The 11607-nt window shown below is 42.9% G+C and overlaps 1 protein-coding gene across 1 annotated transcript in view; it reads left to right on the top strand.

The window, feature by feature from the left end:
* Positions 1 to 1609: 1609 nt before the first annotated feature.
* The window catches only part of cacnb3b (calcium channel, voltage-dependent, beta 3b), a 13209-nt gene continuing 3211 nt past the window's right edge, over positions 1610 to 11607 (top strand). The window contains exons 1-10 of the mRNA XM_008290586.1: positions 1610 to 1654; positions 5529 to 5648; positions 6141 to 6263; positions 6393 to 6514; positions 6769 to 6821; positions 7162 to 7181; positions 7316 to 7396; positions 10760 to 10818; positions 11015 to 11115; positions 11285 to 11436. Of these exons, the coding sequence (XP_008288808.1) occupies positions 1610 to 1654; positions 5529 to 5648; positions 6141 to 6263; positions 6393 to 6514; positions 6769 to 6821; positions 7162 to 7181; positions 7316 to 7396; positions 10760 to 10818; positions 11015 to 11115; positions 11285 to 11436 (876 nt within the window). The remainder of the gene's footprint in view (positions 1655 to 5528; positions 5649 to 6140; positions 6264 to 6392; positions 6515 to 6768; positions 6822 to 7161; positions 7182 to 7315; positions 7397 to 10759; positions 10819 to 11014; positions 11116 to 11284; positions 11437 to 11607) is intronic.

The raw sequence follows: 11607 nt of genomic DNA, 5'->3' as shown, positions 1-11607 counted from the left end.
AGAAGAGGAGGAGGGAGGAGAGGAGAGGAGAGCTATATTTAGAATAACTGAACAGCAAAAAAAAAAAAAAAATTACAAAAGAGAAAAGATTCTCATGTTAATGTCTTGTCCTGTTGATGTTGTTTCAGTGGTCTGAATGTGCTCCTCCCTCATCTTAGTTTTTTTTTCAGCATTTCCTTTAATCGTAATCATTCAGTCTCTATTACTTCAATTGGAGACAAAGTCCTTGATGTACTAACGTTGGCAAAGCAGACAAATGACATGACATTAAAAATGTATAAAAGCATCTTTTTTCCTTTTTGTTTAAGTTCTGTCTGTGTCAAATCTGAATTATTTTCTTTGTTTGTAGCTTATCTTTTTGTCTCTTCCGCCGCTGTTTGCTGCTGTTACTGAACGGCTGCTTCTTGCAACAGCACTAATGATGAAAATATAGTCACCATATCTTCTCTGCACCAGAGGCGTCTGGGAGTTGTCGCAATAACTACAATAACGCGTGTGTCTGTGTGTTTGTGATGCGCTCGCTCTCCTTTAATTTCGAAAAGCCACGCAGAAATGTAGCCCTGAGACATTTTTTTGCTAAAAGCCTCGGTAGAGTGCACTTAATTCTTAAGCAGGCAGAGCTGAATGAGGGTGGGAGAGCACGCATGCTGCCAGCATTAATGGACCCCAAAGTAGGGTCCTCGGTGGCCCGGGGCGACCTGAAGTGCAGGCATGCAGCCACGGCTTGCCAGGAACAATGAGACCTACAATAGAGACCTCTCTGCTGGCTTATTAAGACATCTGATGGTCTCTAGATGGCTGCTTGCTGACTCACCGCTGCATTTCTGTTCTGTAGGCTCATGCATCACCTTCCTGTCAGGAGGATGGTGCAGGGGCAGGCAGACAGGCAGCCGGGCACTGCCCTGCCCTCCTCCACTCATCTACTCTCCCTAATTCCGTCTCTTCATTCATGTCCACCTCTGTCATCCATAACTTTACACCCTCTGTGATCCACACTTGCTTTTCGTTATGTCGGCGGCGATGAGAGATGCTGGTTGGCAGAGGAATGACAATTACAAACTCGGTTATTTCTTAGCTCGTCCCTGTCTGTCACTGTTAGAGTCACTTAGCATGCACGCTCAGTCTTTGTTCTGTCTTATTTATAGAAGTTCTGCTTCTTTGCCCAGTGAGAGATGACACTCGGCGGTGTGAGAGTAAACACCAGACCAAGCAGGTTTGACATTCTGAAGCAGGAATTGACATAAGAGGAATTTATGAAGGATCTGATGAGGGTTGTAATGCTGGAGAGGAGAGGAGAGGAGAGGAGAGGATAGGAGAGGAGAGGAGAGGAGAGGAGAGGAGACCTCCTTTTCTTACATGAGGGCTGGCTCGAAGCTAAAGAAACCCACCAAAGACTACCAGCATGCAGGCGTGTACACAACAGTGCTGCAGTCAGGGCATCAATTTTGTATAGGAAATGACTGTTGAGGCAGCGCAGCAATGGTAGTGAAGCACTTAGGCTGAGCGCGCCTCCCTCTCTCTCCCCCCTTTAACCACGGGCTGAAGGAAGGAGGGTTCCGCTTTTTTTTTCCCCGTGCAATGGGGGGAAGAGAGCGCTGGCAGCAGAATCATGTCTGCCTCCGACTCGAGCGCTACAGGACTCATCTGTAACAAGGTACGCTGTTGATGCTCCCCCCCCCCACTCCTCCTGCTCCTTTTATTTTAATCACTCCGCATGCAAACTTAGCCTCTCCATCCATGAGTCCCCTGTCTGTCTGCTCTGAGACATCTTCTTTCTGTTTTTCTTCCCCCCCTCCTCCTCCTCCCACTCACTCTTGTCTCAGCAGAAGTCTATTCTGGTTCTCTCACTTTCCCAGCATCCCCCCCACCCTCCACCCCTCCACACTTGCCCTCTCGTTCCTCCCTCCTTCTCCTCACCTTCTTTGGACATACTGTACTGTACACATGCAGTTTGTATATGTACCTCAGCTCTGTATAGGTTACTTTGCAGCTCTGCGCTGAGGTAGAAGCTAACATCTGTTGAACATCACGATTTTTATATGAAGGAATCTTATATCCTGTCTTTTTTATGACGTCAGTCCTGTCTTTATTTAGCGTAGACAAGCCACTTGTAGTTCTGTTTGCTTTTTCATGATATTACTTTAGGTGTGCAACAGCCACTGAGGACCAAACCATTGCAGAATGATTTTCAAAAAAATAAAAAACACAGTTACTAATGAAATGAATATACATTTATAGTTGAATTCATATATGCATGCATACATAAACACTTGCTAAATATTGTAACATGAAGTTTAAGTATGAATTTTTGGTTTTTGGATGACATTTTATTTAGTATTCATTATCCCCACTCTTAGGATCTGAGTTTGATTTATTTTACTGTATTTTACATTCTGCCATACGCTCGTACAATCACTTGCAATTCCATTCCATGTGTTATGTAATTCTTACCCTTTGAAGCACTTTTTGTTGACTGATGTTGTCACGTGTGGTTGTTTTTGCGCTTATTTGTCGTATATGTGCGGCTGCCTCCGACTCTTTTAGCCCAAGGCAAATGTCCTTCGGGGCAGTAAAGTTCATCTCATCGCATCTCTCATCATCTCAAAAGACAAGCAGCCGTTGAATCTGTGAAAGCAGCAGAGGTGTCGTTCACATTTGGCTCTCTGATGCAGGCGGGTTGTAATGTGCATGCTTCCCTCTGCTGGAGAGACTCCACAACTGCTGCAGTGTCATTATCTCATGTTTCAGTCTCTTAATAGGACTTCCAGCATGTGAGCTCTTTGTTTCTCGTTTTTCTCTCTTTGGGGGGAAGACGACTGCATTGCGAGTGTTGGTTTAGAAGCGAAGACAGTCAGAAAACGCAGCGGCTTGAGAGTTTCCCCCAGACACATTAATGCTGCTCCAACACTGAGACCCGTGTGTCTGTGATTATATTAGATTCTACTATTGATCCCAGTATTGTGTTGTGAGCAGATGTTTTTTTTTATGAGAGTGAGTTTGTCTGAGCCTGCATTGTGCTGATATATATCCTTGAATTTGATGATGTGACTTGAATCTTACAATTTGAGAGTTAACAACGACTGCCACCCAGTAGGTTATATTAGATTGTTTTGCAGTAATTTCATATTGATGCCAGGTTCTTATTATTAAAAAAAAAGTGACATCTTCTAATCTTCATACCTCAATATTTTTGCTGTAGCTGATGAGAAAGGTCTGATACATGGATCTTGATGCATTTCAAATCTCCCAGTTTGCTCGTTATGTCTCTTTGTACATTTGATTTCTTCATTCGGGCCACATTGAGAGAAATACAGATTAAAAACAGTCGGAAATTTCTCTCACGGAGTTTGTCTTTGAGCAACACGTCACCATGGGATGAGTCAGACTTGTTACTGAGGTGACGTTTGTTAGATCGACATACTAACTGGCTACATGAGAATGTCAAGCACTTATACAGTTCAGAGGCAATAAGGAAAGCGAGATAGTTTGGACAGAAAGATGCAGATCACCAGAAATACCTAATCAGGTTACATGAGACTGTTTAGAACCTCCCTGATTGTGGAACGTGTTCAAAACAGTGGATCTGCACTTAACTGTCAGTCTTTGTATTATCAGCTCAGACAGCAGATCTTTTCTATTTAGATCTGGGTAAAAATCTGGGTTGTAGCTCAGTAAAAATGGGGCCAACCAAAGGAGCATCCCACTGCAGCTGCTAATGAAATATTCACTTGTTTATCATGTGATTACTTGAACTGACTTCACTTTAATAATATTTAATTATAAGTCCTTGAAACTGTTGCTGGTAAATACTGTAGATACGAGGAAAACTGTTCTTAACCTCTCTCTGCATTTGCTGTGTGAATTTCTGAAAGTTTTGCATGACAAAAAAAAAAAAACAACAACTTAATGATGAAATGATTTTTCATTTACTGGATTCATGCGGTCTTAAACGAAGCAGTGTCGTGCCTGAGCAAACAGCTTGAGGGGTCTGGACAGCGACGGAAAGAAAAAAGCGCTGGTGCTGCTGTATAGTCTTTATTCATCAAGTTGAAATACTAAAAAAGTTTTGACAATATCAGTGCAATCAGTGTGACAAGGAATAGATTTTGCGCCCTAATGAGGCTCCGTCTGCACTTCAGAGCGTCTCTCCCCTTCAACCGTCTGCCGAACTTTATGGGCTTTAATTAGGTTTTGTTTCTTCTGCTGCTCGACTCTTCAGATTCTCTTCCACCTCTGGCAGGCTTTGATATTCAAATGAATTCCACAAACTCTGCACTGGATTCAGCTTTTTTGGGGGGAGGGGAGGGAGGGGGGTCAGGGGAAAAGCAGAGGAGGGATGGAGCTGGTGGAGAGGAGGGAAGAGAAAAAGGGAGGAGGAGGAGGAGGAGACAGGTGAAGGAGAAAAAAAAAAAAGGTAAAAGAAGGATGACGTTGTTATGGAGCTATATTTGGCTGTCGTACGTGGGTGCTCCTGTCTGGTATGTGAGGAGTCTTCCAGCCTCACGCCCAGCTGGGACTGCAGCCACCGGGGAGGAGGAGCAGACTGCTGATGGAGTGAGAGGACGAGTGTAGAATGAATCTATGAGGTGAACTTTGTGAGTTTTATATGGAGAAAGTCTGGAAAGTGTGTCTGTCTGTGTGAGTTCTTACTGTTTACACTGTGTGCTCTTTAATCATGATACAGAAGATGCTTTATATAGTTTTATTTCGTGTGTGTGTTCTTCAGTGATATGATGTTCTGGTTATTTCATGGTTGACATTTAAGCTCTTGCTCAGCAATAGCATTTGTGCTACTAAAAAAAAAACAATGGTGTCCCATCTGTATGTGCAGCTGAATTCAGAGAAAGCTGGTTTGTGTTTGCTTTTTTGAATCTTTATTTTTTTTAATTGGAATGCCAATGTCATTTTTAAAACAGTACCAATAGTACTGTTTTAAAAATCAGCTGTAGAAATGTCTCTTAGAACATCTCAGAATTGGTGAAGTTTATTGTAATATTGGAAATTTAAACTGTGTTAAAACTGATTACACTAATTTGTAAATTCCACTAACTTAATCAGCGCACATACAAACAGTTGGATGATGTAGTGACCCAACTCTGATACCCCAGCGTGTGCCAGAGACACGTTCAGAAAATGAAAACGAGGCTGGATATCGCAGCATTATCTGGTATTATCAGCATGCTTGGTTAAAGATTGGACTTTTGCCAACACATAGTGTGCCTGGCTGAGTGGATAAATAGACAACAAGGCTGTGCTGGTTGTTAGTGTTGCAGTACTCACGCACATGTTCCCCTGAGAGAGCTGCTTTGGAAAGCTGCAGGAAAGGACAAGCAGCTGCAGAGGCAGGTGAACAAGGAGAAGACATGAGAGACACAGAGGGAGACGGAGACGATCTGTTCAGAGTTGTCTTGTAGCTTTTTGCTATAAGTCGACAGCTGCCGTGTTATGAGTGGTTCTGAACGGCAGCTCCTCTCTGTCTGGCCTGTTACACTTGCTTATACAGGTATTTTCTCTCCTCCTGCTCTCAGGGTTCAGCCGATTCCTACACTAGTCGACCCTCTGATTCCGACCTGTCCCTGGAGGAGGACCAGGAGGCGTCTCGGCGTGAAGCCGAGCGCCAGGCTCAGCTGCAGCTGGAGAGAGCCAAGGTGAGACCTGGAAGGTCAAAGGACAAGCTTGTCTTTAAATTCACCTTCAGTTCCTGAAGAGCAGAAAGTAAAGTACTGACTCATGAAATACTGGAAGTTTGCATTCTAATGAAGCAAAGTAGTCTTTGCTCACCATCTCATTATCCTCACTGTTATTGGTCATGTTGCACTCCACACCTTGCACTCCTGTAAAGTCTTGTAAATAACTACAGTTCTATGGTGCTTGTTTAAACGTAATTTAATTCCTCACAGCACAATATCTTTTGCTTCTGCTTGCATTACTACAGTTATTTTTGTTTTTAGCTACTTTATTTTTTAGCACCAACCCACCAGAACAAATTCCTCGTTTTGTGCAAACTATACCTGGCAATAAATCTGTTTCTGATTCTGATTCTAATCTTGCTTAAGGCTGCTAAATCCGTAGAACCAACATTTTAGTGAGTATTAAAGGTATGATGCTGTATATTTTGTACTTTCTTTGCCCCCCGACAGTCTAAACCAGTAGCATTTGCAGTAAAAACCAATGTGAGTTACTGCGGCGCCCTTGATGAAGATTGCCCAGTTCAAGGTGCCGCTATTAACTTTGAAACCAAAGACTTTCTGCACATAAAAGAGGTGAGAGGCTTCAAAATACAGTGGGGAGTTTTTACCACTGCTTGCAAATAAAGTTCTATTAAACTCAATGTCAACAATTTTTGCAAGCACAACTTCTGAGTCATCGCGGTGTGTTTCGCTCTTACACAGAAATACAACAATGACTGGTGGATCGGTCGGCTGGTGAAGGAAGGCGCAGACATCACTTTCATCCCGAGCCCGGTAAAACTGGAGGCCATGAGGATAAAACAAGAGCAGAAAGCAGCAGCAAGGTCAGAGGTCGCGCAGCTCGGAGACGTCTCTTCGTTATTGCTCCTCCAGTTCTCTCTGCATTTCTGCCTTTTCTTCCACTCCGTTGCCCTAATTCCGCCAGCTTCCTCTCCAGCAATCTCTTTGAAAACTTTTTTTTTTTTTAGACACAACCAGTTCTTGCTCATGTGTTGCTCTGTTTTCAAAGTCCTTCTTTCTAAATTGCCTCCTTAGGGGGTTCACGCATAATGAAGCTTTGCATTATGTTGCTCCGCAGGAAAGGAGGGAACGCTTCATCCGGAGGCTGGAGGTCCACCCCTCCATCTGCAGGTAAGGAGCTCCTGCTGCTGTGTCTGTCTGCTGGGACAGCAGGGTCTCACAGGGTCAGATTTGCATACAAGGTCTATTTCTGGGCTAAAATGTTCCCTTCAGACATGTCTGCAAACTTCCTCTTGATATGTTTTTCCTCTTTACGTCAAACTGAGCTCAGTCATTATTCGAGGTGATCAGTGCAGTAAGATCAGGGAAATGAACACACGTTGAAGAAAAGGCTGCATGTTCTTGCAGCCGAGCATGACACAGAACAGAACCATGAAAGTCTTAAACGCTTCACTGCATCAAAAACGTATTATTAGCACTTCCTTAATGTTCATTCTGTTTATTTTAAAAGCCAAACAGAAGCAGAAACAGGTATGTTTGCATCTTTACTGCTTCACCTAAACCAATGCAGTGCCATTTGTCATTTTAGCAGCTGTGTTCGCTAATAGTGCGTATAATTGCATTGTTTTTTTAACATCCACCTCCTGTGCTTGTGGCCCGTGCAGACTGAACATGTGCCTCCATATGATGTGGTTCCGTCTATGCGACCGGTGGTGCTGGTGGGTCCTTCGCTGAAAGGCTATGAGGTGAATCAACCGTCAGTGCTGCTCTTCAGTTAGTGTGGCTTAATACATGCTTGTTCAAGTCAACCTGGAGTGAGAACCTGGATGTGGTCAGATACTAAAAGAAACTCAACCTGTGGATTCCTTTGATTTAAATTCCATCCATCCATCCATCCATTATCTATACACCGCTTAATCCTCATTAGGGTTGCGGGGGGGCTGGAGTCTATCCCAGCCGACTTAGGGTGAAGGCAGGGGACACCCTGGACAGGTCACCAGTCTATCACAGGGCTACACTTAGAGACAGACAACCAAGCACACTCACATTCACACCTACGGACAATTTAGAATCACCAATTAACCTCAAGGTGTTTTTGGACCTTGTGGGAGGAAGCCAGAGAACCCAGAGAGAACCCACACTGCATGGGGAGAACATGCAAACTCCATGCAGAAAGATTCTGGTGCCCCCACCGGGACGCGAACCGGCAACCTTCTTGCTGCGAGGCAACAGTGCTACCCAACTGCGCCACATTGCAGCCCCTGATTTAAATTCAATGAATTATTTTTCCCTTCTTTGGTTTTCATAAGGGCTGCAGGGTGGCGCAGTTAGTAGCACTGTTGCCTCGCAGCAAGAAGGTTGCCGGTTCGCGTCCCGGAATCTTTCTGCGTGGAGTTTGCATGTTCTCCCCGTGCAGCGTGGGTTCTCTCCGGGTTCTCCGGCTCTCCCACACAGTCCAAAAACATGTTGAGGTTAATTGGTGATTCTAAATTGTCCGTAGGTGTGAATGTGAGTGTGCTTGGTTGTCTGTCTCTAAGTGTAGCCCTGTGATAGACTGGCGACCTGTCCAGAGTGTCCCCTGCCTTCGCCCTAAGTTGGCTGGGATAGACTCCAACCCCCATGACCCTAGTGAGGATTAAGCGGTGTATAGATGATGGATGGATGGTTTTCATAAAAATATGAAATATCTAGTGCTGAGATATGAGTAGCTCTATGAATTGCTGGTCCAGACTGAAACATCTCAACATCTGACGGCTAAATCAGACAATCCTACACTTTCCTCTAGTTCTAGCAGAGGATGCATTGTTCTAATAACTTCGATTTCACTTCATTTCATCAACTGCCATCATCTGATCAAAATGTAAATTTGTCTAATACTTCACTTGATGGGAAAAAAGCTGCAAAAGTAATGATATTTCCATCAGCCTCAGCAGTAATTTGTGTTTAAATAGCAAACTGGCATTTTTATAGTGAGTGCTGACAGCTCAAAACACCACTGAGCCTAAATGCAGCCCACAGAGCCTTTATAAGAAAAACAAGCGCCTTTTTTTTTGAGGCATTAATTAATGCTGTGCGAATCTGAGATGGGCCTTTATCTTTATTTCAAGTCTCTTATTCACTCTGATTTGACTTATTTAAATATAATATAATGAAAATGACTTGTAGCTATACATTTAGCATATGGACTTTGTTCAGCCCGGTCTCCTCCTCTCTGCGCGGCCTTTGTTTGTTCCAGTTTAATCTGGACTGTATTTTCTGATCCAGCAGGGCTCATGTGGTTTGAGCTCCATTATCCCATTAACACTCGTACCAAACATCGGAGTCACATCCTGATGAAATTATAGCAACACAGCAGACATTTAAGATCCATTTGAGCGATCCAGAGTTGTTGCATGTGAGCCCCTTTAACATATATTTTAAAAACCCCACTACATTAACACCCGAAGACGTCTGTTTTCGAGTGAATATGTTGAAATGTGAGGCGTGTAATTGAACAGTGTGTCTGTGTGCTTCAACATTTTCTCTCTTCTGTGGTTGCGCAGGCTGCGAGCCAAGCCGTTTGTTTTGTGTGTGTGTGTGTGTGTGAAATATTTATGCATCGCTCTGGTGATGTGCTTTGGGGATGCTCCAGTGGTGAACGCCAGCCTGCATCCTTCTCACTTTCACTCTCATTCTCTTCCTCCCTGCTTTGCCTCTCTTGTACAGAATGTTTTCAGTTGCTCGCCAGCGTTCTTCAGCGTCGTCTTTCCCCTCCTTTTCCTCTTTTGCACTCCTGTACCTTCTCCCCTTTTCTGCATTTCTCTGTTAAGCCGTGGAGGAGCAGCACCACTGTGCGCTTTCATCCTCTATTCCAAAGACCATCCATTTTTCAGGACTGTTTGAAAATAGACTGCTTCCCTCCATCGTCACAGTGCGCATGCAAACATTTGCAATCGAAAAAAACTCCCTTCCTCAGTCATTAAGGATCCCCCTCCGACACACATGTATATAAGAACTAAACTCTTCTTTGAGGCAGATGTACTCTTTCCTCACAAAATGTTCATTCACCGGAATAAAAATGTCTAATTTCACTGGAAAGCCAAATCCTCATAGAGTGTGTGCACGCTGCGCTTCTACATTAATTATCATAGATGCAGATGATGGATTTGAAAACAGCCTTTTTTTGTGTCAAACTCTGCACATAGATCCTTCTGCAGAGTGAAACATCTTAGTGACGTAAGAAAAACAGCGGAAAGAAGACTTTTAACGTCTTCTCCGTCCTTTTAAATTGTGTTGCACATGCATGTGCCTGAATTATTGTGCACATTCTCATGTAGCTGTGTTTAACAAGTAAGTCGTTTCATATGAAGATGCTCTCATGATGATTCAAGGGGACGTCTTTATTTAAGGCACCTTATTTAGTATTAATAAGCTGTATATAATCATTGAATAAATGCTTTATTACACTCTATAATCTGGCTGTTGGCAGTTATAAATATTATAGCAGCAGCTAATGAGATAATAAATTAGAATAGAAAAGAATAGAATAGAATAGAATAGAATAGAATAGAATAGAATAGAATAGAATAGAACAGAATAGAATAGAATAGAATAGAAATACTGCTGTTACAGTCGCAGAAAGAGTAAAGTGATTACAAATGCAAATAAGCAAAAATATCCAGTGAAGTAAGGTTTAAAAAAAAAAAGAAAAGAGAAAAATGTACCAGTACAAAGTACAAAATGCACAGTAAAGTGTAAAATATACTATGAATATAAACAAATGATGCACTGACATATGTACTAAAGTGAAAACATGCACGGAAACTATAGTAAAACACAGGAATTATATAAAGTATGCCTTCTTAGGAGAACTTATAATTGTTGACCGATCCTCTATATGAAAAAAAACTTGCACTTAAAAGTGACTGTGTAGCAGTTTACAGCTCCATTAGAGAGTGTTGTAAATCTATTAAATGTCTTTATCGTGCTTATAAATGTTAGGCAGGAAGACTTGAAATGAGTTGCAACCAGATTGAACATATAAGCAATAACGCAGGGCTAAGTATGCATGTAAAGAGTCGTCTCTCCTAATTCCTCTCTCCCTTTCCTCCCTCACATCTGTCTCCTAGGTGACAGACATGATGCAGAAAGCCTTGTTTGACTTCCTAAAGCACAGATTTGACGGCAGGTGGGTACGGCTGTCTGCGTCTTCTCTCCAGTAACACTTGAAGCCTGAGCTGTTCGTGGGACTCTGCCTCTCACGTTTCACGGTCGATGGGACACATGATGATGATTTATTTTTAGCTGCAAGAGAGTACAAGTTCATATCATCCTTTGAAATGGAACAGTTGTGGATGTGATGTGATAAGACGCTTCTTCCGTAGGATCTCTATTACACGGGTGACTGCTGATCTGTCACTGGCAAAGCGCTCGGTGCTGAACAAGAAGGCCATAATGGAGAGATCCAACACTCGCTCCAGTCTGGGTGAGCGATGAAAAAGTTGCCTTTGATCTATTTTTTTGTGCTAAATAAAGATTAATACCTGCTAAGAATAGCTGCCTCTTTAAAGTCTCTACTAAACTTAAGTAAGCGATGCTGCTCTTGTTTGAAGAGGCTCACTTGGGCTCCTCGTTTTCCTTCGGTTCGTTCACAGCCGAGGTCCAGAGTGAGATCGAGAGGATCTTCGAGCTGGCCAAGTCTCTTCAGCTGGTCGTCCTGGATGCAGACACCATCAACCACCCAGCACAGCTCCTCAAAACCTCCCTGGCTCCCATCATCGTCTACGTCAAAGTCTCCTCGCCTAAAGTACAAACCACATGATCTTCACAAAGCAATCAGTGCAAGACTTGTGTTGTTGCTCATATACTATTATAAATTTAGAGCAGAATATAGATAGTCAGTTAGCTAGTTGACAGAAAGTAAATAGGGAAATATATAGATAGCTGATTACTTTGTTTGCCTCTTTAAATGAAAAAA

This window comes from Stegastes partitus, unplaced genomic scaffold (genome assembly GCF_000690725.1).
Source record: "Stegastes partitus isolate 25-593 unplaced genomic scaffold, Stegastes_partitus-1.0.2 Scaffold686, whole genome shotgun sequence".
NCBI classification, from domain to species: Eukaryota; Metazoa; Chordata; class Actinopteri; family Pomacentridae; genus Stegastes; species Stegastes partitus.
This window is presented reverse-complemented; position numbering and strand designations above follow the sequence as displayed.